The 25,299-nt window shown below is 31.2% G+C and overlaps 3 protein-coding genes and 1 long non-coding RNA gene across 4 annotated transcripts; 1 reads left to right on the top strand and 3 right to left on the bottom strand.

Moving 5' to 3' along the window:
- Positions 1–940: 940 nt before the first annotated feature.
- LOC115989179 ((Z)-3-hexen-1-ol acetyltransferase-like) lies at positions 941–2,066 on the bottom strand. The gene is made up of 2 exons (XM_031112840.1): positions 1,706–2,066; positions 941–1,115 (listed from the first exon to the last, which is right to left on the bottom strand). The coding sequence occupies exons 1-2, from the start codon at positions 2,027–2,029 to the stop codon at positions 1,044–1,046; spliced, it is 396 nt and encodes a 131-aa protein (XP_030968700.1). The 5' UTR covers positions 2,030–2,066; the 3' UTR covers positions 941–1,043.
- Positions 2,067–6,021: 3,955 nt separating this feature from the next.
- Positions 6,022–6,966, bottom strand: LOC115988863. The gene is made up of 2 exons (XR_004091688.1): positions 6,425–6,966; positions 6,022–6,254 (listed from the first exon to the last, which is right to left on the bottom strand). It is a non-coding gene; the product is annotated as an uncharacterized LOC115988863 (long non-coding RNA).
- A 4,253-nt stretch (positions 6,967–11,219) lies between these two features.
- On the top strand, positions 11,220–13,728 carry LOC115991316. Its single transcript, XM_031115023.1, has 3 exons — positions 11,220–11,309; positions 11,411–11,516; positions 13,241–13,728. Exons 1-3 carry the CDS (start codon positions 11,220–11,222, stop codon positions 13,654–13,656), a joined length of 612 nt encoding a protein of 203 aa, XP_030970883.1. The 3' UTR covers positions 13,657–13,728.
- A 6,508-nt stretch (positions 13,729–20,236) lies between these two features.
- Positions 20,237–23,086, bottom strand: LOC115992237 (shikimate O-hydroxycinnamoyltransferase-like). The gene is made up of 2 exons (XM_031116332.1): positions 22,299–23,086; positions 20,237–21,377 (listed from the first exon to the last, which is right to left on the bottom strand). Exons 1-2 carry the CDS (start codon positions 22,731–22,733, stop codon positions 20,394–20,396), a joined length of 1,419 nt encoding a protein of 472 aa, XP_030972192.1. The 5' UTR covers positions 22,734–23,086; the 3' UTR covers positions 20,237–20,393.
- Between the last annotated feature and the right edge of the window lie 2,213 nt (positions 23,087–25,299).

The raw sequence follows: 25,299 nt of genomic DNA, 5'->3' as shown, positions 1-25,299 counted from the left end.
CAGACACAAAAGTGGATTTTTTTTTTCCTTTTCTGAACGACATGTGGGAAGTGTTTGGTTGCACTTTCTTCAACCTGTTTTATGTCTTTGAAATTGGAAGCAACAAGAATAGGATTATTTTTTCTTTGATACGATGTTACATGATTTCTTCATCTCATAATATCAAATAGTTTATAAAAAAATTAAAAAAAAAAAAAAACTCATAATATAAGATAAAATATTGATTTCCAATGAACTGAAGTACAACTCCAAAGATATTATATCGAAGTTTTATCCTTTAGGCCCTTAATAATTGTATTAAGAAAACAATAAAAACATTTAGGTCTTGAGTACAAATAGGTTAGGGCTTGAATCCAAACACAAGGATAAAAAAATATTGATTTCTTTATTTGGAAAATGTGGCTAACTAGAGAAACTGGAATAATAGCTAGCTGTAAAAACCATAGTTGAAATAATAGTAGTTTGGACAATTTCTTTCAAAGATTTTGGCCAAAATCATATTAACATTGAAAAAATATCTAAATTCCAAGAATGAGATTTCTTAGGGTAAACTCTCCCAAGAACTCTAAGATCGTAATTCTTTGAGAGAATCGTTGTACAAATCACAAAGGACAACTCTGAGTAGATTCCTCCTGCCTTCCAAGAAGAAAAATGAGATATAAGTTCAACAAGATAGAAGTTTCAGAATACAAACTTTTCCCCACATGATCTTTGCAAGGTTAATATTAGAGTAAACTTTGTAACACAAGCAGAAGGATGATCATTTCTCTATATGGAAAGTGCCTGAGATACTAAGGGTAGATGATATTATTAAACACTATGAATTATTGAGTTTTTTAAACCAATAATAACTAACCATCTCTGATTTGTTGTAAAAATGTTGCGGACGTAGCACCTTTCATTCAAAAATCACTTAAAATGTAGGAAGCATCCCATTTAGACTTCCATTAGAAAGATAAGCAATATATTGCAATAGACTAATGCAGGTTACATTATTACAAGAGCAATAAAATGCAAAAACCAAAATGGTCCAAGTTTAAGCATCACAAACCCCACGAACAAAAACTGTAGAACCCAATCCACAAATCAATCTTCTGGCGTGTCCGAATGGAGGGCTGACAAGAAGAAGATAAGAATATCTTATCAGAAAATTTAGTGGAATAGGGCAGCAGATAAATTAATATCAAGAATTTAAATGGGATCAAATGTGAAGTCACTAGAGCAAATGATTGGCATTAAACAGCCACTAAGAGATGCCTCCTTGACCGAACGAAACAAGGCTTAGATGTTGCATATAATTTTCAAATTTACCTTGATCCTCTTAAGTGTGCTAATGTACCTATTTACACAATAATCTAGCTAACACTTGGAAGACGTGTTATAAAAAAGCTACAAATTAACCAGCCAACCAAGTTGTCATTACTCATGCAATCCTATCCCTAATCCCTGTCAACATTTTCATATGAGTAACAGGAAAAGCACCATTTACTAGCTCAAAGGTATATAAAAATAATAATAATTAATAAAAAAAAAAAAAAAAAAGAGTTTCTAAACAAAATTGCTTAATTTTTAGTTTCCTGCATCCTGCAAGCACAGACATTAGTTACAGTAGAAAAAAAATACTACCATATGATCAGATAAGATCAAATAATTAATGTCTTCTAGGATAGTCTCAAATCTCCAAGGCCAGTGTTCTTTTACAAACCTGAACAGCCATCATGATGTCATTCTTCTTCTTCGGTACTAGTTTGCAACCAATGGTCTCATCAGCTCTATACAAGTTGAGGTTTTGAAGTTCTATATCTGCAAAACCTTCAATGAAGTCTACCCCACGGTTATTGCAAAGAATCTCAGGTTTACCCATGGAGTTTGGAACTATCTCACCAGCAAGAGCGTAGTATGTAACCAAAGCTTCTGCTAAGGTCTTCTTTAAAACCTCAACCTTTGACACAAATGTCCAGTTGTCTCCACAAGTTGGCTTCGTATAACAAAAGAAGAGACTAAAATCCAATGGAAGCCCAAGACACATGTCTAGATTAGATAGTGGTAGCCAATGCTCTTGATTTGGAAATTGTGCTTGTTAGGGGATAATCATTTGGGGAGCTTCATTAAATATTTAATATAACATATAAAGATACATTTTAACCCAAAATTACTAAACCCAATGGGTATAAGCTTAATTATGTTATATTAACTATTCATTCTTCTCATCTTTATTCAATGTGGGACTTCACTCATACGTGTAACTCAACAATCTCACCATCACGTGTGATTTTTTGCATTATGAGTACTCAAAAAACGTGTTTTAGTACACTTTTTAAATCACAATTATCACATTGTTTTGAAAACCAAAACTGCAATATTCTTACCAAATGGGTCCTGAATGATTCAACGCTATGCTTTTGAGTGCTCCTCACTTAAAAGTTAAAACAAGAGAGGTAAAAACCCAAGAAAAAACTGGATAAGAACAGTAAGGATTATTGAAAGTAGTAAAGAGTAAAAAGATTTCCCTAGTAACGTTATCAGAAAGCATTAAAAATATTATATTAAATAAAATAGCAATAATTTTGAAAGAGTGAAAAATAATATACCGATTAAATTAGATTATCTGATCTAATGCATATATAAGCATTGGATCAGATGCTTTTATGCTTGTATAGTGATGTTTAACCATATGAGTAATTTAAGCTAGTGAAACATTAGTAAAACGTTAGTGTGAAATAATTAAAAGATCTTGTTTTCTTGAAAGCAACTTCTGTGTTAATGAATTTGAACTAGAGTCTAGAACTATCAAATCCCAATTAATGAAAAACAGAAAAGAAAACACAATTAAAGAAAAATGGATTTGGATTTTGGATAAATCTGCAGACACAAAAGTGGATTATATATATATACACACACACTAGTGTTATGCCCATGTAATGCATAGTTTAATTAAGAATCATATGTAACTTAAACAAAAGTTAACAACAATTAAGTTTTTGTATTTATCTAAAAAATTGAAAGAGATGTATACCATAAAAATCAAGTTGTTAACATTAATTATAGTTTTTTTGTTTCTGTTATACTGTAAAAATCATGTTGTTTGATATTTATCCAACTTAATTTTTATGGTATTGGATTTTAATTTAAATTTCTTCTTGATATACAATATTAAAAAAAGATAGTTTGATATACAGTATTTAAATTCTATCTTTTTTTTCTTTTACGTATTTTTATCTCTCTTTTTTATTTAAATTCTATCCTTTTTTATATACAGGTAATTCTATCCTATTGATTTTAGACTTTGTTGATAACATTTTAGATAGACATAACTGTTATAGTTGTAAATCAAATACTGCTTTTTTTTGTTAATTGATTTTTAGGAAAAAGATGACATAAAATGCATACTTATCCAAAAAAAAGGAACTTAAAAAAATTAAGAAAAAATACACAATAGTATTCTGTAGGGACACGATTGTTAACGGCCCAAGAATGACGTTGGGCTCGTATGTAAAGGACCCTAACAATATGATTTGTAGAGAGTGGGCTCGTAAGACATGGCCTTGGGCACAGGTGAGCGGTTTAGTCGTGGGTTCCACAGAAGCGTATGTATGGACGAACTTGGTTTGACTAACCAAGCTCTCCATTAGTACGGGTTGTAGGACTTAAGTCCTCGGACAGTATCCAAGGAGCCTTGTATCCTTCCTTTTCTCCCTTTTGCAGGGATCTTCCCTCCTCCTAGGGGGTCCACCCCCCCCCCCCTTTTCTTTGTTTCCTTTCCCTTTTATACTAGTGTTCATTTCCCTTTTTGTGTCTACGTGTCAGTTTTACTTTCTGGGGTGCAGGTCTGTCCAACCAACCCATACCTAGAGTGGTTGGGGGTTGTTGAAAAAGTATAAGGGCATGGTTTGGAGTATGGGCTTGTCAGATGCAGGATTATGTATTACTGTGTTGGTGGTTTTTTCCCTTGCCCTGCCCCTGTACCGAGTTTGTCCCCTTTTCTCCAGGTGTTTTGTGAGGTGCTGAGCATAGGATCGTCCTCGGCCATGTCCTCATGCCCTTCTTGGGCTTTCATTAGGCGTCCTCGGCAACAGCTCTCTTCGGCTTAGGCCTTGGGCCTAAACGTAGAATGGGCCTGGACCACGAATTATCAGGCCCCACATATTCAATTCTATCTTTTTTTAAAAAAAAATTTAATTCTATCTTATTTGCTTTACTTTATGTATTTTTTTATTTATTGAACTTCTATCCTTTTTTTTTTTATAGGTAATTCTATCCTATTGATTTTAGGCTTTGTTTATAACATTTTAGATAGACCAACCAACTAAATTTAATCTCTTTTTGAAATTTTAGAAAACACTTATTGTTGGTTACATGTTTTGTTAAAACACTTATTATTAATTTATCCAAAAAAAAAATTAATAAAAACAAATAAAATGTTTTTTTTTAAATCTAAAAATTACTACAATAAGAAAGTTGCTGTTTTTTTTTTGTTTTTTTTTTTTATTTTTTTTGTTATTTTTTATTTTAGAAAACACTTATTGTTGGTTACATGTTTTGTTAAAACACTTATTATTAATTTATCCAAAAAAAAATTAATAAAAACAAATAAAATGTTTTTTTTTTTAATCTAAAAATTACTACAATAAGAAAGTTGCTGTTTTTTTGTTTTGTTTTTTTTTTAATTTTTTTTTGTTATTTTTTTATTTTTTATAATACACTATGTGGGGAGGATTTTGTTCCACGCCCGGCAAGCTGTTTGTCCTCTTTGGAGAGCCAAGCCCGCAAGGTTTTGTTCTCAGTACCGAGTGTGGGGTTTTGGATTTTTGGGGTACACTCATGGTCGCTCCAAGGGCTTATAAACCATGAGTGGGGCGCATCTCTTGCCAATGTGGGATTAGGGTGTCACAGGGTCAAAACACCCCAAAAATCCCAAACCCCACACTCGGTATTGAGAACAAAACCTTGCAAGCTTGGCTCTCCAAAGAGGACAAACAGCTTGCGGGGCGTGGAACAAAATCCTCCCCCACACACTACATGTAAAAAAATAAAGATTAGATGGATTAAATGAAGAATTTGGATTGTAATCAAATTAAGATTTTTATTAATTTAGAAATTATAGGAGAAAAAAATTATATATATTTTTCTTAAAATCTAAAAATTTTAAAAATTTTCTATAATTTAATGAAACTACTTGGCATAACCATAACTTCTAAACCCAACTTTTATTATATAATATATAATATGATATATATATATATATATATATATTTTTTTTTTCTTTGAACGACATGTGGGAAGTGTTTGGTGGTTGCACTTTCTTCAACTTGTTTTATGTCTTTGGAATTGGAAGCAACAAGAATAGGATTTTTTTTTTTTTCCTTTGATACGCTAGTTTATAAAATTAAAACTCATAATATAAGATATTTTATAAAAAAAAACTCATAATATAAGATACTTAATCCAAAAAAAAAACTCATAATATAAGATAAAATATTAATTTTTAATGAACGTGAAGTACAACTCCTAAGATATTATATCAAAGTTTTATCATTTAGATCCTTAATAATTGCATTAAGAAAATAGTAAAATCATTTTAGGTTTTGAATACAAATAGGTTAGGGCTTGAATCCAACCACTTTATTTGGAAATTGTGGCTAGCTGGAGAAACTGGAATGATAGTTAGCTGTAAAAACGATAGTTGAAATATAGCAGTTTGGACAATTCCTATCGAAGTTTTTGGCAAAAATCATATTAACATTGAAAAAAATATCTAAATTCCAAGAATTAGATTTCTTAGGGTAAATTCTTCTAAAAAAAAGAAAAATGATTTCTTAGAGTAAACTCTCCCACGAACCCTAAGATCGTAATTCTTTGAGAGAATAGTTGCACAAATCAGTGAAATCACTACCTATCACAAAAGATAATCATTGCAAGGTTAATATTAGAGTAAACTTTGTAACACAAGCAGAAGGATGATCATATCTCTACAAGGAATGTCCAGGGTAGATGATATTATTAAACACTGAAACCAAGCAATCACTTAAAAAGTAGGGAGCATCCCATTTAGATTTCCATTAGAAAGATAAAGTCGGCCATAGTGATCCGGGAGTCCCGTGTGGAAGGACTAATGCAGGTTACATTATTACAATAGCAATAAAATGCAAAACCATAATGGTCCAAGTCTAAGCATCACAAACCCCACGAACAAAAACTGTAGAACCCAATCCGCAAATCAGTCTTCGATCTGGCATGCATGTCCGAACGGATAGCTGACAAGAAGAAGATAAGAATATCTTATCAGAAAATAAATATCAAGAATTTAAATGAGATCAAATGTGAAGTCACTAGAGCAAATGATTGGCGTTAAACAGCCACTAGGAGATGCCTCCTTGACCAGAAGAAACAAGGCTTAGATGTTGAACATAATTTTCAAATTTACCTTGATCCTCTGAAGTGTGCTAATGTACCTATTTACACAATAATCTAACACTTGGAAGACGTGTTCTAAAAAGCTACAAATAAACCAGCCAACCAAGTTGTCAGTAATCATGCAATCCTATCCATAATACCTATCAACATTTTCATATGAGTAACAAGAAAAGCACCATTTTTAGCTCAAAGGTAAATATTGGTACTGTCACCTTAAAAAGAAGATAACATGCTTTCAAATAATTTACACTGCCCACAAACTAAATCTAGATAGCTTAACAAGAAAGATACTATCCTCCACACTAACTGCACCCTTAAATTATCCCCATCTTTGGAGTTGGTCTAATTTACCATGAATTTGTAGTGGATAAAAGAAAACAATTCGTAATATGTTGCATACAAGCAAAAGAAGCATTTTAATAAGTACATTTCAACCAGCTCTAGGTAAGGCTTTAGTTTCAAATTTTGGATTCTTTTGTCAACTTTATTGCCTACATCTCTAAAAATATTACACTTACCTCAACTACCCAAGAATTTATTATCGGCCTTTTATAATACCTAGGAAATCTCAAATAGCATCTTGACAGCTTGTTGATCAGTTGATGAATTAGGACATTCTTCAGGAAAGAAACAAAAAGAATTATCAAAATTAATCCACAGGCCAAAGGTTCTACAAATGACATTAAGAATATCTAGAATGACAGCTTCCTCAAATTGTCCACAGTCAATACCCTCCCCAGTGCCACGCACCAAAAAAAGAAAGCCACCCTCAGCTGGACAAACTTTCCATATGCGTTTCCAGGGGAAATCTGTGCCACCCCCCACAATGCATTGTAGTAGGTCTTAACCTGGACACCCTTTTTTTTTTTTTGAAGGGATCCACACCAATTTATCTACCTCCCTAAACCAAATCTTAGTTTCATAGAGATCCTCCCACAACCGTGTCATATCTGCTATTTCCCAATCTTGCACTGGAGTATTTAGATTCTCTAAGTCTTCACTAATCCTTTGTAGTACTTTTTATTTCTTCTTTTTCTTAACGTTTTTACAGTTTTTAGCTCTGCCTAAACATTCCATGGTACTCAGGTAGCTTCATTTTTTTTTTTTTTTTTCTTTTTTATTAATGAAATATTTACTCATTAAAAAAGAAGAAAAAAAAAAAAGAAGGCAATCATCTGCAAACAACCAATGACTAAACTTATTACTAGATCTACTAATTTTATAGTAATAGGAAACCACACTTGTTTTATTTTTGTTAACCATTAACAGGGAATTCAAAGTTTCCCTGCAAATTATAAAAAAGATGTGGAGATATAGGACCAGCTAGTTTGATTCCTCTAGAGGATGATATAATGGATTTAAAAGAAACCCAACTGTTTAAATCATGCATAAGCATTGCAAATAAAAGCAAACACAAATAAATTTCCACTTCCAATCTCTCAAATCATGAATAGTTTTTAATTTTAAGTGCTCCATTAGAACAACATGATAATAAAAACCACCAAGTAATTCATTTCTCAACCAACAACCCCGACTAAAGATCATATAAACTATGTTTCTTATCAAAATGATGTGTGTATGCAAAACAGGAAAAAAATGCAGCATATGATAGTAAGATTAATCGAAGCAATTCTGATAAGACTAGTTGTCATGAAAGACAATCCATGTCCTAGGAATAATACCAGGAAATAAAATGCAGCATATGATTATGTTAGTAAGATTAATCAGAGCAAATCTGACAAAACTAGTTGTCATGAAAGACAGCAATTGAAAAAAATCCATGTCCTAGGAATAATTCGTTGACATGTATAATATGGAAAATTACAGAAGAGAGAGAGAGAGATGCAGGACAAAGGACTAGGGACAAAAACAGATAACAGAAACTATAAAAAAAAAAAAGTGGCAGAAGTATAAGCATTGAAGTTCTCCAACAGACGTTATATCCAATATTCAATAATTTAAAGAAAAAATGGTAACATTAAAACAATGGTTATGTTAGTACCATCATCTGGAACATACAGAATGCTTCATTCAACATCTAATTTGTTTTGTTCAATGAATTTCCTTTGCTTGAGAACTTTATAGAATAACAAATAAAATATAATTTGTTTTGTTCAATGAATTTCCTTTGCTTGAGAACTTTATAGAATAACAAATAAAATATAATTTGTTTTGTTCAATGAATTTCCTTTGCTTGAGAACTTTATAGAATAACAAATAAGGTATACACACACATACGCAAAAAAAAGGGGAAGAAGAAGAAGATAGTTCTTTAACTATAGTTAAATTTGCAAACAATAGGGTATTCAGATGTGAAAATTCATCTTCTTTTACTTCAATTATTTGCTTTCTTTTTTCTCTTGTACTTATTCAAAAAGATTAATTGTAGAGAAGCAAATAAGATTATGTAATACCTCAAACACGACCAAAAATCAGGATTCAGGAAGCATTACATCTCATAGGCATCACTCCCCCATTCTAATATCTTTTATGAATATCATATGATTTTTTTAACAAACAAGTCATATTCTCAAAAACAAAGTCACAAACAACTTATTGATACATTAATAACTTCTATTACAACATCCCATTACTTCCTAAACCACTCCTAGGACCCTTATTCAATAACGAGATTTTATCAATTAAGATCAATCATCATGAAGCAGACGCCATACATTCAAATCCTATATCATATCTATATCTTTATATATAGTGTACCAAAAACAAACAAACGAGCAAATCACTACCGTTCCACCAACAAGGGTCTCCTCAATGAGCCCACACAACTAACAACCCTAACAGAGAGCCTACACATCCTTAGTACATACAACAGCTACTATTTATACATTCTCATAGGAGACAAAAGTGTACCCAAAATATATCATCAACACAGAAACCTCACAAATTAATTATAGAAGCATCCCTGTTATAGAAAACTAAAATCTGCACACCCAAAAATATAAAAAACTTTGAAGTTGCCAAAGACCTAAATTGGATATAACACAAGAATATTTACTTTCCTCAATGCTCAAGGGACTATTTACATTAAAAAAAAGGCCAAAAAACACTGTTGGGTTTTAAGCCCTTAGCTCATGAGTGATTTTAAACCCTGAAGTTTAAACTTAGATCATATTCAGTTCCATTCTCTGATCACAAATAGCTTCACAACAACGCCGAAAATCAACATGCCAAAGAACTCTTTCTAACACAATTTTCATGAAAACTGCCAATGCTAGAGAAAATTTCGCAAACACGAACTTCTAAATTCTACTTCAATAATTTTGTTTCAAGTACAGAACCTTGAAATCGAAACCTGACAAACTAAAATCCATAAAATGACTACTGCAATTCAAATTGTAGCTATTAAAACCTAAACTGAAGTAAACAAAAGGAAAATGATAGAATTTCATTGTTAGAGAAAGTCAATTCCGATTCGATTTTGTTATCCGAGCAACCAAACAGAGATTAAGAGGGAAAAGGAAAAAGAAAAAAGAAAAAGAACCATCTTGTTGAGCAAGGCAGCACGACTCGGCTCCAGTTGGGTCTAATCTGAATCCATTTTAGATTTTTTTTTTTTTTTTACCTTTGATTTCCTCAACTCTACTACTAGTCTACTAGTATTACTTCTTCTTTTCTTTCTTAATCAGTAAGTAGTAACTGTTTATTTTGTAAAGATAGCTTTATGTTAATAATCGATTTTTGATATAGATAAAAACTGAACACTAAATTTTTTATCTAAGTATTATAAATTTTATTAATTAAATTAACTAGAACCTACAAAATAGTAACTTTTAAATGTTATAATTTACCAGTACCGCTGAGATTTTGACTCTAGTTAAGTTTATCTCTGAATTTGCACTAGATTTTGGCTGAAGAACTTTTTCTTTTATATATTTTATTTTGGGTTACCAAAAGTTGGAAAAATATATATAAATTTTGAAAAAATATAATTATATTTACAAAAAACAAAAAATTGAGATTTTTTTAGAAAGCTAGACATTATCAAATAGCTTAATGAGCGTAAAATAATAATTAGATTAATTGAAAATGTAATAAAAGATTAAAAAAATATATCAAATTTATTTGATAATGTTGACACTACAACAAAATGTATTTTTAGTGACGAAAATTAGTGAGGAAATATTTTTCGTCACTAAAAATATAGATTTAGCGACGAAATATGTATTTCGTCGCTAATAATGGAAAAAAAATATAACATTTAACGACGAAAAGTAATTTTCGTCGCTATTGTTGATCTGAAATATGGGCGCCAACGAGAAAAAACTTGGCGCAAACTTAATTCATCTATAGTGACGAAATATTTCGTCGCTAAAAGTTGAAATTTTTAGTGACGAAACAGTTCGTCACTGTAGGTGTTGTTGTGAATAGTATTAGAGACGAAAATAATTTCGTCACTAAAAGGAAGAATTAGCGACGAATGTTTTTCGTCGCTAAAAATAATCAAGGTTTACAGTTTTGTGACGAAATCAAAATTCGTCTCTAAAAGTGTTCTTTAGCGACGAAATCTGGAAGTCGTCACTAAAAATCGTAACAAAAATTTGACACCTACTGTGACGAAACTGGAATTCATCGCTAAAGGTGTTGGTATTAATATGCCGTTTCAGTTTTTTAGATGAAACCCTAACATTTTTTTCTCGCCCTCTCTCTCTCTCCATCGTTCACTCTCACTCTCTTCGCCGTTCATTGCTGCCGCCGCCGAGCTACCTTTGCCGCCGCCGTTGAGCTCCTTTGCCGCCGCCGTCGAGCTCACCCTTCGTCGCCGCCGTCGAGATCCTCTGGTGTCAATGCTGCAGAAGGCCTCTTGGCTTGTTGTTGTTGGTTGGTTTCATCTTCTAAGAGAGACAGGTAAAGTTCTCTCAATTGCTCACTCCTCTGTAAGCCTATTTTATCAGCCTTAAGTTCCGTGTTTTTTTTTAGGTGGGAAATTGAAGTTTTGGTATGTGAGAATGTATTTTTGTTTTTGGTTTTGGATTAGGCATTTGAGAAGCATAGTGTGGAGAAAGACGTTGCAGAGCATATAAAGAAAGAGTTTGATAAAAAGCATGGCTCCACTTGGCACTGTATCGTTGGCATAAACTTTGGTAACACCACTTCCCAATCCATATAGCACAACCTTTCCTTTTTGGGTTTTTTTGGGGTGGGTTTTAGATTTAGATTTAATGGTATTTAATGGTATATGGGTTTTTATTTATTTATTTTTATTTATTTTATCTATTTAATGGTATTGGTTTTAGTTATTTATTTTTGGGCATTTTGTGTTGTGAGAGAAGTTAATGCAGTTGCAGCTCTGTATCTTTGTGTTTCTGTGTGTAATCAATAATTAAGGGTAATGCTGAGTTGACTGTTTGGACTTTGTTTGAGAACTTAAAAGAATGCTTAATAGTTGTAGTTCAATGGTTCATTTAGGATAAACTATATTTGAAGACCGAAACCCATTTAATCTTCAGTTTACCTCATTGTTAGGCACTATACCAATTCATTGGTTGGACTTTGTTGTTGCTGTAGTAATAGATTGCAGTAGCCAAGTATTTACTCAAATTGTCATTTCCAAATTCCATCTTTTATTCTCAACTTTCCCTTTCATCAATTATTATTTTAAAAGGAGAAAATAACTTATCAAGTGTATTTAAGCTCAAGTGGATGCCTTGCAATCTCACATCTTTTTCTACATACCAGTTTAAATTACATACCCATGACTGATTTTCACCAACGACACAGTGGCTAAGCTAGAATTCAATGACTTAGTACAGATACAAGCATTAGTTTTAAGAAATTTAAGTGGAAAAAAAAAAAAAAATAGGCCACCCCACGTATCAACAATATCTCAGACCAACCTGGTGTTGGTGAGTTTTTCCTTTATGGTTTGGGACAGAAATCAAGAAGGGTAGGGAGAGTTGAGCTTTATATTGGCTTGGTTCATTACTAAGGAGTAGTAGGGACTAGAGTGTGGCCTTCGAGATTTGAGGTTGAAAAAACCCAATTAAAATATTAAAAACCCAATTGGAGAACCTTTTTTTTTTCCTAATATAATGAATGTAATTTTTTAAGTATGTGCTGTTTTTTCATAGGTAGGCATACTACGTGTACTTAAAAGAGCATGGAACAAAACAATGATGATGTTTTCTAATGAGTAATAACAAGTATTTTAGTCCTACTTTCTTTTCTTCTGTTTTTTCCCCAATAAGTATTCATTAGGTACACTACCGCACTTCTTTTTCTTTAAGATTTTTGAAATATAACTATTTATAAAAACTATATCTAAGAAAAATAAAATTCCCTCATATTAAAATATCAAATTTTAAGTATTTTTATTATTAAATAATTTAAAAGAGAGAATTAAATAAAAAGTTTGGCTTAAAGTCAATACTCCAATGCCTTAAATACTGTACAAACACCACCCATGTACAATAATAATTACGTATTAATCTTGTATCTTATCCTGTATATTAGAATAGTGTACAAAAACCTTGCCCTTAAATAAAGCATACTTAAAACTCTAAAAATAATTTACTTCTAAAATAATTCTGCAGCTCACAAAGAAACCATCTTTCTTATTAAGAATTTTATATTCAAAACAAGAGTATATATATATAAAACAAGAAAAGCAGAGCCAAAAAACATATACAATATAGGGTGGTGGCCCACCTCATGCTCAAACTTCAACTACAATTGCATTTTACTTATAAAACACACAGAGAGTTTCTAAGGGGTTTTTTTTTTTTTTACTCTTTTGAGTTTTGTTTTGGTGGGTGTGTACATACCTACCAATAAGATAGAGGCTTAATTGTTTCATTGACAATCGTAGCTGAACAAATTAAAAGGATCTTGCGGTGTGGGTGGGTCACCTTTAGGAAAGTCAAGAGACAAAGGGCAGCTGAAGCAAAAGCTGCTGAAATTGGTATTCTCTTCGCGTGGGACTTGGGTTTGAAGGAGGTAGTGGTGGAAGGGGACTCTCAAGTAGTGATGAATGCACTTAAAGGGAATGTTGTTCCTGCCTTAGCTATCCAAAAGATTGTTGAAGGCTCTAGGTGGTGCCTAAGTCATTTCAAGGCGTGGAGGGCTGAGCACGTTAGGAGAAACATCAATGGGGCTGCACACTCTCTTGCTAGGAATGCTTTGTTTGTTGATGATTGTAATATTTTGGTGGAGGATACTCCCCCTGTTATTGAACTCCAAATTCAAAATGATGTAATTGCAATGGACTTTGGTCCTTATCAGTGATATGTTTGACTATCAAAAAAAAAAAAAAAAAAAAAGAGACAAAGGGCAGCAGCCCCTTTCTTTGGTATTATTCCTTCGAATATTCTTCTAGGTGTTTAGCAATTAAGGTTAACGTATACCCATTTGACAAAGTCTTGCCAATCAGCTACGTTGAAATAGAATTTGGAGTCTTTGATATGTGGTTTCTAGTATGTGATTTTTTTTTAAAAAAAAATTATTAATATCTAAGTTCTTAAATATATAAAAACAATTGTTAATATATTATTGAGGTTTGTCAGAAGAGAGACCTTTTCTCCATAAAGTGAAAAGAAGATATGCTAGTCTACTTTTGCTCATTTGTTGACTTGGGTCTCAAAGTTTGAAAATATATATATATATATATATATATATGTATATATATTGATTTTCACGTAATTATATCTTTCTAATTTATCTGGCACTTGTTTGTGAAAGTGATCAAGTATCTATATAAACCTAACTTCTTTCTTTAATTCTGTACACCTAAAAGGATTGGTAATTTAGCCAATTTTTTTAGTTGTGCACCATTTAATTATGAATATGAATTGGGTCTGGGTTTGGGTGAAATAGGAAGCTAAATGAAGTGATAATGAGTATTGAGAATGGATACAAGTCTAGTTTAGTGAAAAAAAAATTGTCTGCAAATCATCATTAGTACTAGCAACTTACAAGCATAGTAACTTTTTTTTTTTTTTTTTGGTAGGCAACTCATTCTTTGTTTGTGGTCACTTTTGATTTCTTTGGTTGAGGTGTGTGCTTGCTTAAGCATAGTAAGTAATTTCTTATTAAATTCTTATAAGCATTATATATTGTTTTGTTGAGAATTGGTATTGTGGTGGGTTATATTAATGTAGACTTGTGCATTCATGAATGTGATATGGCTTTATCTAAGTAGTTTATAGGCTTAGATGTTAGAATACATTATGCATGAGTTGTCCTTATTTTGCTAAAGTAACATTCACCTTGCAATTGTAGTCAAATATGGATAAAAGTTGGATGACAATAGGTAAGGCACATGATGGTGGATGTTAGAAATGTTAGAATTCATTGGTACGTGGCTACTCTTAATGCATTGTTAGAAATGTTTCTTATAACATAGTTAATGTTTTTACTTTATGATTTTAATGTAGTATTGTTTTTATATTTGTGCAGATTTCATATTGGTGGCTTTTAGGGCATTTATTTTTGGCCTTACTTGAAGACATTTGAGGACATCTTTTGTTGGTCCTAGTTATATTATTCTACACTTTTTGTATTGTTATAAAACATCTTGTGTTATTGTATGTGTTACAAACAATTATTGTATGGAAGGAGTTTGAATTGGATACTTATTTTATTTTTTACTTGTGGAATGTATGGATCATTTTTTTATAAATGTGTTGTTGAAATAAATGTGTTATTCAAATGTGAAGTTTTAATAATGTAATGACAGTTTATAGGTTAATATCAAAGCCATGAAAAAACAAAAACATAAAATAAGTTTTAGCGACGAATTTTTCCGTCACAAATATAGCAAAAAAAAATTGTTTCAGTGACGAAATATTTTGTCACTAAATGTAGCAGAATTTTGTAAGAAATGGTTTTAGTGACGAAAATTTTCGTCACTATATGTGCCTGAATTTTCTTAAAAATAGTTTTAGTGACGAATTTTTTCGTCACTATATGTACCCAAACATAGTTTTAGTGACGAAATTATTCGTCACTAAATATGATTTAGTAAACCAAAGTGTTTTTAGTGACGAAATATTTTTGTCACTAAATAGTGTTTTTAGTGAGGAAAACATTTAGTGACGAAATGTTTTCGTCACTAAAAGTTAAAAAAAAAAAAATCAAATCGGACTTTTAGTGACGAAATTTTTCGTCACCAGGACTTTTAGTGACGGGGCTACAGTGACGAAATGAGTTTCCTCACTAAAAGTCCAATTTCGTCACTAAAGGTTCTTAGTGACGAAAAACTGAACTTTTAGTGACGAATTTTTTCGTCACTGAAAATACATTTTGTTGTAGTGTGATCTTACACTTGTGATAATTGCTTTTAAAAATGTCAGGATGTAGGTAATATTAGTCATAGATTCCAAATAAGAAGTAGTCTCTCCAACAAAAAGAAAAGGGAGATATTACTAATTACAATCACTTCCTCCAATTCTAACAAAAGTGAAAATTTTGCGCGCTAAATACACCTAAATAAAATTAATATTTATTAATTAAATGTATCATTTATTGAATTCCTTTAAATTTAGAAAGTACTAAATCATTTGCCTAACCAATTTAAGCTTACTTAAAAATTTGGGCTCATTTTGTGGTTTCAAGGATGGTGCATATTTTTGGAAGTCTCTTTTTTTTTTTGGATAAATCTATAGACACAAAAGTGGAATTTGTTATTATTATTTTTTTTTTCTGAACGACATGTGGGAAGTAATTGGTTGCACTTTTTTCAACCTGTTTTATGTCTTTTGAATTGGAAGCAACAAGAATAGGATTTTTTTTTTCTTTGGTACGATGCTACATAATTTCTTAATCAAACTCATAATATAAGATAGTTTATTAAAAAAAAAAAAACTCATAATATAAGATAAAATACTGATTTTCAAAGAACCTGAAGTACAACTTCAAGATATTATATCAAAGTTTTATTCTTTAGACCCTTAATAATTGCATTAAGAAAAGAGTAAAAGCATTTTAGGTTTTGAATACAAATAGGTCAGGCTGGGGCTTGAATCCAAACACAAACAGGATAGTAAAAACCCTTTATTTGGAAATTGTGGCTAATTAGAGAAACTGGAATAATAGCTAGCTGTAAAAACGATAGTTTTTTTTTTTTTTTTTTTTTTAAAGTGTAAAAACGATAGTTAAAATAATAGTAGTTTGGACAATTACTTTCAAATATTTTGGCGAAAATCATATTAACATTGAAAAAATATCTAAATTCCAAGAATTAGATTTCTTCGGTTAAACTCTCCCAAGAACTCTAAGATCGTAATTCTTTGATTGCACAAATCACTACCTATATCACAAATGATAACTCCAAGTAAGTTCCTCTTGCCTTCCAAGAAGAAAAATGAGATATAAGTTGAACAAGTTAGAATTTTTGGAATACAAACTTTTCCCCACATGATCATTGCAAGGTTAATATTTTAGAGTAAACTTTGTAACACAAGTAGAAGGAATTAATATGGACAGACCACGAATGAGTCAATCTTCTTCTATTTTTTTCTTTTTCTTTTTCTTTTTCGTTCTTTAAAAATTCTTTTTTTTTTCTATTTTAATTATAGTACTATAGATGGAATTTTAAATATGAACTTTAAGGTATGTTTGGTGCACCTCCCATGAGATTGGTTGAAATCTCTTAGAGCATCCACATTGTTGGTCCTAAAAAATTTAACTTTTAACAATTCAAAAAACTACTTTATCTATTTTAACAACACATTTTACAATACACCTAACATCAATGGTTCTATTTTTTTTAGCAATTTATTTAAATATTCTTTTTCTTTCTTTATTTTACCCCTCTCTCTTTCTCTCCCTATGAAGTGTGAACAACTACTGTAAATTGCCACCAACAAAAACTAACAAACCCCTACCCATCACCTCCCTATGAACAACCACCACCGCCCTACCACCCACTCCCTGTGAACAAACAATAAACCCATACCCACTGCCACCCACACCCACATTGTGTAAAGATAGTTTTTCGTATTTTCCAGTGTTTGGTAGTATCAGAAAAAATGAGTCAAAAGGAAAACTATATTTACTCAACATAAAAAAATATAGTTTATTTTTAGAAATTATTTTCCGCTACTTTTTTTTTTTCTTGGAAAACAATTCTATTTTACAGCAAGCTAAACAAGAGAAGATGAGAGACAATTTTCAACACATTTAAGATTGTTACCAAACATATGAAAATGGGACAGTTTTATAGAAAAAGTTTTTTGCAAAATAACTCATATTCTAAAAAACATCATTGCTTAAACAAACAAAGTGTACAGCTATATGAAGAATTGATAGAACACATGTTTTGGGTGTGTTCAGAGTTTCAAATTTTATGAGAAATTTATGTTATTATTATAATTCTTATTTTGGTATAATAATCAAAAACTTTATAACTCTATTGGTTGATACATTTTTGTGTTTCTAATAGAAATATCTAGTATTCAAATCTCTCATTACTCATTGTAACTATCCAATTAGCAAAAACCTATTAAGTATAATATTATTAAGATTAGAAAATTACTAATAGGTTAACTATTCAAAATATTTAGACAAACAATCATTCTATGCATAAAAGAATATAATCAAGTAACCAATCATAAACTAAATTATTTTATATATTATATGTCTTTATCAAATTAAGAATGATTTATTATATTTTATATTTCAAGTAGAATGTATAAAAAAATTTAGATGAGTTATTATAATTTACAAGATTTAAAAAAAAAAAAAATATATATATATATATTTATAATGGGAGAGCTTGGGACAAAACCTTTGGTCCCAATGTGGCTCCGCCATTAAATGTGCGTATTAATGATACTTTTGTTTGTCATATCACATCAGTCTAATGAACACACATAAGCAATGACATGTGAGTATTTATTTTGGATGGACCATGGACCTCATATCACTCGTACATGCACCCATGTGTGTACTAAAGATGCTTTGGTCTGCCAAGTTGATGAAAGCTACCTTCACATGGTGCTAGGTACACAAGCAAAATAGAGTAGAGTAGAAGTATACCTTATGCAATAATTTTTTAAATTGCATATGGTGTCTTGTTTGGCTTTAGCACCACCAATGTAGCACAGTTTTTGTAGTTTGTAGTACTAAAAATAGCATTTTAACAATTTAACCCCACAAATACTAATGCTCTTAATGGCAGAGCTTTGAAAAATTTTCAAGGTCAATTTTGTCTTTTTAATTTTGGGTGTATGTGATGTGTTTTTTTAACATACGTCAATTTTTAATTGGGCCTAGAAACACCAACTAGACGTTGAGTTAGAACTCCTTAAACAAGATATACTTTCTCGTCTTGTGGGAAGTTAAAGAGAGATTTCCCTTGTAGTTTTATGTTTTTTAATTTTGTTGACTTACGATCTTAACCTCATTTTTTTTTATTTTTTAGGAATAAGACTATCTAATTAGATTAAGGATATTTTTGTCATTTTTTTGAAGTGATAAATAACTTTTTAAATCGTCTTAATATATGGTGGTATATTAGAATAATGATGCCTAAATTTGTGTTTATATAGCTCAACATTATGAGGTCAAGTAAAACAAAAGAAGTGTTTTAACTTTTAATGTCTAAAGCAGGTTAAATGGGTCCAGACCACGATTATTGGGGAAGTTTGTACCTTGTTATTACCAAAAGGATGAGTGGAGTAGAGGGTTTGAAAGGAAATATATAGCAATATACATGTAGCCTTGTTCATTTGGGAGAAGTGAATATCTAAAATACACTATTAGTCCCTAAATATAAATTCATGAGCGATTTTAGTCTTTAAAATGTTATATCAAATTTTATTTGGAAAAAAAAAAATTACTTTATTAATTTCTTTTAGAGATTCAAACCACTAAAATAAATGTTTAAAAATAATAAAGAAGAAAGACGTTTAATAAAATAAAAAAATAGAAAAAATTATTATTACGTTTCAAAATTGAGAAAAAAGAACAAATATTTTTTAATTTATTTTCTTTATGTATTTTTATGATATTTATCTCATCATATGTAATGCACATAACTAACTTAAAGTGAGTTAAGTTGTTACGATCCTAGTGTCCTCCATGAATTAAGTATAAGTATAATTATGTGTTAATAAACTCTGGGCACCCTCTTCCCTTGCAAGCCGGTTTTCAAGGGTGAGTTCTACCCATGGGTTTAACATTTGCTATCAAGCCAACCACTATGTCGAGTAATCGGACGTAACTCATTAAGTATAGGATCAAATGAGTTACGGCTTTGTAGTTGGATCTCGAAAGGGGCAACCGAAAGGCTAAATTAAAATAACTGATAGGTGAGTGGAACCAACCAAAAGTGAAAGGGCTACCATCAGGTCAGTATCGCTAGAGTGAGCCGTCGTGGATGATAGCTATGGAGTGTGGTGGTACGTTATGATCCTAGTATCCTACATGAATTAAGTATAAGTTTGCCCATATATTAATAAGCTCTTCGACACCATCCCCTTACAAATTGGTTTTCAATGGTGAGTTCTATCCGTGGATTTTTAGCATATGTGTGTTGCACATGACTAAAATTAATGTCATCTTTTTATATGTTATTGGAGGAGCTCATGGCTCCAAACATGTTTGAAGTTAAATATTATCAGTAAAAATATTACAATTTCACCGCTTATAAATCTATATTAGCCAACTTATCAAAATTCACATGGGCTATATTTGAGGTTATCCTTGCTATTAAAAAGAAGTGGGAACTTGATATTAAAAAAAAAAAGACTTATTCATATCTAAAAAAGAAGTGGGAACTTGATATATATATATATATATATATATATATATATAAAAGAAGAAAAAAAAAGACTTATTCATATCTAAAAGAGCCTCTAACAGATGAACATAATATAACATTCATGGTCTTTTTTTTTATTATCATTTAGGTTGGTTTTTATTCCTAATCATATATAGTTGTACAAATGCATAAACTTATTCTAAATCAATACATGACACGTTTGCATAATATACTATAACTGGTGAACATGATCAAACAGTCACATTTTTGATCTAACGAGAGGTTCTTGTTCAAATTCATTGAAGTATCCCAAAGTCAAAGGCCTAAACATATGACCAGCTTCACGTTCGATCAATTCCAATTCCTCTTTCAAGATGTACATGTACACGACCCAATCGCCATTTCCAGAAGGGCTTTGAATTGGCAGCACATACCCAGCATCTCCACCCCATGGGAAATAGCATGACACACATGTTGGTCTTCCCCATCCAAACTGCACCTTTGATAATGGAAGCCTCAAAAGAGATGAAACCACAAGAGCTGGACCTTCTCTGCTCCCATAGGCATATATCTTTGGCAAACTGGGAACTGAACGATGAGCCGCCGCCCAATCTAACAAACCCAAGAAATGCTCAGACGTCATTGCACTTTCCCCAATTCCATGAACTTCATTTGCTACCCAACTCAATGGTTTGTCAATAAGATCATCTACGGTCTTGCTTCCATAAGGAAGGGACCACAGGTTTCCAAAGTAAGAAGCCAATATCTTTGTTTTCTCTTCGTCTCCACTGCCAATTCTTGTCCTTCCATCAACAAGAAGGCCCAGTTTGGATATATTTTTGTCAGCCGTACCACGTTTGGCAATAATTTTCCATAGGAATGCACTGAAACACTCAACCTTAGTCCTTTTGCATTCATTGGTGCTTGCTAGTGATTGGATTTGGTTTATAATGTTGGCTTTGACAATGTACGTGCGGCTAACAAAGTTATTGCCACCCAGGTTTGGCTCTTTGATTGAGTGGAACGATGTGATAGGGATGTACAAGTTTTCAAGCGAAGAATCAAAGGAACCGGGGATTCGAGGATTGAGCAATGATCGGCAGAATGTTGGTAGTGAAGAGAGAGGTTTAGATTGAGCAATCTCGGCCCATGAGATAACAAACATGCTGGCCGAATATCCGTCCATTATTTTATGGCCAAAAGTGCATGCCACCATAAGTCCACCACATTTGAACTCAGTAACCTACAAGTAGGTTTCATGGCATTAGTTTAGCAAAAGACTAACCAAAAAAATAGGGGGAAAACCCTACAATCAAGCAGTATACCCATTTAGTTGTGACTTTTCATCCTTAAAGTTTTTTCTTTGTCATTTAATTTTTACATTTTAATATTCTTGTCAAGATTGATTATTCCATCAATAAATAAAATTCAGTTTTTACATATGTAATACGACGTCATTTTATTGAACTTAATAATAATTTTATGGACATAAATGTATAAGATGATAGACTTGACATATCTATTAAAGTTTAGGAACTAAAATGATAAAAAAATAATAATAAAAAATTTTTGAGGACAAAAATGACAATTTATCCAACTTAAATGGTGTAATTTGGATTTAACCAAAAAAAAACTTACAACGTATTTTTTATAATCTAAAATACTTTTGAGTTTCTCTAAGTTTTAGATTAATATCATTTGATCTATCAACAGTAAGTGTTTCCTAAGGTGTTATGATGATATTCATGAGATCCTAATTTCAAAACATCTTACTAACATTTTGGGGTTGCCCTCAAGCAATTTTTCTTTGTAATGACTTGCTGAGAGTGAGACGCAGGAGGAGGGGGTGGGAGAGACTTCCACCCAAGAAAATAGTTATACTCAAATAAGTTTAGATACTCTTGTTTGTAATATATATATATATATATAAAACTTAAAAAAAAAAAATTGTTTCAAAACAAAGTTGCTATATATATATATGTTTTTTTTTTTTAAATAAAATTTATTCAAAACAAAGTTGCTTTAATTTTTAGTTTCCTGCATCCTGCAAGCACAAACATTAGTTACAGTAGAAAAAACTACTACCATATGATCAGAAAAGATCAAATAATTAATGTATTCTAGGATAGCCTCAAATCTCCAGGGCCAGTGTTCTTCTACAAACCTGAACAGCCAGCATGCCATTCTTCTTCTTGGGTACAAGTTTGCAGCCAATGGTCTCATCAGCTCTATACAAGTTGAGGTTTTGAAGTTCTATATCTGCAAAACCTTCAATGAAGTCTACCCCACGGTTGTTGCAAAGAATCTCAGGTTCACCCACAGAGTTTGGAACTATCTCGCCAGCAAGAGCGTAGTATGGAACCAAAGCTTTTGCCAATGCCTTCTTTAGAACTTTAACCTTTGACACAAATGTCCAGTTGTCTCCACAGGTTGGCTTCGTATAACAAAAGTAGAGAGTAAAATCCAATGGAGGCACAAGACACATGTCTAGATTAGATAGTGGTAACCAATGCTCTTGATTTGGAAATTCTGCTGCCACCACCACCTCTTTCTTGCTCACAGTCACCATGAAGTCTCTTCTCTTTGTATGCATATCCATGATAATGTGCCCGTTTGTTTGCAATTTCAGAAGTCAAAAAACGCTTTTTGAAACCCAAAAAAATGGTTAGATTTTAAAAGCAACTTTAGCTAAAAGCTGCGTTTTGAAATTCTGAAGGAAGAGGACTGTGGGCCTGTGGCAGTGGGCAGCTCTTTGGGATCTTTTGTAAAAACTAATAGGTTTTATCAATATTACCGTTGTAGACAGTGTTAAATTACCAAGTTGACTACTGTACTGCTACAAAAGTCCTCCATGTGCTGCTACCAGAACAAGCCTTTCCGTACTGTTGTAAAGGTTCTTTCCGTACTGCTCTGCTACAGAACTCACCTTAATTGATTTTTAATGAAATTAGAGAAAATGAGAAGCAGAAAGAAGTTAAGTATGGGAGAATATAAAGGTGGAAGAAGATAAGGGTGAAAGGAAACATGTGGTTGAGAAAAAAAAAAGAAAAAAAAAAAAAAGAAAAATAAATAAAAGTAAAAGGTAGAGTGGCATACGTGTCCATGCAAGGAAATTTATAAAATAAAAATTACGACTTTATTAGGACACAATAAATTATCATATAAGTTTCAAAACAGTTGAGGTGGCCTGTTTGGTGTGCAACTTCTAACCTACATTTTCACATTTTAAACAATTTTACATATATTTTAATATACTTTTTCACTTACATGTATATCAAAAACATTCAAGCAACATTACTCAAACTCCTTTACCAAACAGACCCTTGTCTTTTATTAGACTAGGATTGACCACAACTAAAAACAAATTGTATCGTGAAAATATTGTCACATTTTATTGTATCTTTGGACTTTTTAAATTAGTGCTATTTTCTTTAGAAAAAAAAATAGTGTTATTGACACAATATTTTTATAACTCCTTTACCAAACAGACTCTTGTCTTTTATTAGACTAGGATTGACCACAACTAAAAAAAAATTGTATCGTGAAAATATTGTCACATTTTATTGTATCTTTGGACTTTTTAAATTAGTACTATTTTCTTTAGAAAAAAAAAATAGTGTTATTGACACAATATTTTTATAACAATCTCATAATAAATTTTACACAGTAAGTTGTTATTGGTTCTCATTTGGACCTATTAGTGACATTATTATTTTTTTATCTACTATTAACAACTTGTCATATAAACTTTATTGTGAAATTTTTGTAAAAATGTTGTGTCCATAACTTGCATTAAGAGAGATAATTAAAACAAAGAATTCTCTTTTATATATATATATATATATATATCTTGTCCTTTTTGGTAATTTACAACTCAAACCTCCACTTTTATAAGTGTTAGCCAAATACTCAGCTTTTTCAAAAAACACTTTTTAACAACTTTTACTAAACACTTAGTTTTTTTCAAAAAGCCCAATTTCATACCGCACTTTTTAAAAATCCTACTTTTTCAAAAAATCCAATTTCAAAAAGTTGAACCAAACTCACCCAATGTGTGCTATTGTGAGAGAGAGTAAATGAAAATATGCTTAATATGTTTACACGGGAAATGGGAGCAAGAGTGAATTTATAGGTGCAAGAAGAAGAGTTAGGGTGGTGTGAGAGTGCATGAAGCATGATGCAATTTTAACCAGCAGACTTAAGAGAGTAATTTTAATTTTTTGAAATTTTTATTTATTTATACAGAGCATTTTTTAATTTATAGATTATTTTAACTAACTTTCAAGTTTCAACAAATAAATCATTAGCAAGAAACTATGACCTACTTATTTGCCGTCAATTTATTTGCTTTAAAGTGACATATTATTATTATTATTTTTTTTTTTTTGAGAAAGAACATATTAATAATTAAACTGGCTTATTTAGAATAAGATAATTTATTGTTTAAAGTTACGGTTTATATTACAAGTAAATAAACTGTTCAAAAGTATACTTGAGAGAGTTGGGAGGTATTTTTTGTTGTTTGTGTGCGCGCGCTGCTATCCCCACCTATGGTAGAACATATATGTTGGCAGTGGACTCCAGCTCTGTGAAGAATTGATAGAAAACATGTTTTGGGTGTATTTAGAGTTTCAAATTTTATGAGAGACTTATGTTATTATTATAATTTCTTATTTTGGTATAATAGTCGAAAACTTTATAGCTCTACTAGTTAATATCTTTTTGTGTTTCCAATAGAAATATTTAGTATTCAAATCTCCCATTACTTATTGTATAACTATTTAATTAGAAAAAACCTATTAAATATAATATGATTATGATTAGAAAATTACTATATCGATTCAAAACATATAAACAAACAATCATTCTATGCATAAAAAATATAATCAAGTAATCAATCAAACATTAAATTATTTTATATATTATATATATTTATCAAATTAGGAATGATTTATTATATTTTATATGTCATGTAGAATGTAACCAAAAAAATATTAGATGAGTTATTATAATTTACAAGATTTTTATATTAAAAAAAAAAAAGAAAAAAAAAGAGGGAGGACTTAGTACAAAACCTTTGGTCCCCATGGCTCCGCCATGAGCCATTAATGTGCGTATTAACAATGTTTTTGTTTGTCACATCACATCAGTCTAATGAAAACATG

This window comes from Quercus lobata, chromosome 5 (assembly GCF_001633185.2).
Source record: "Quercus lobata isolate SW786 chromosome 5, ValleyOak3.0 Primary Assembly, whole genome shotgun sequence".
Taxonomy (NCBI): domain Eukaryota; kingdom Viridiplantae; phylum Streptophyta; class Magnoliopsida; order Fagales; family Fagaceae; genus Quercus; species Quercus lobata.
The sequence above is the reverse complement of the archived record's forward strand: the minus strand, read 5'-3'. Positions and strand labels throughout refer to the sequence as shown.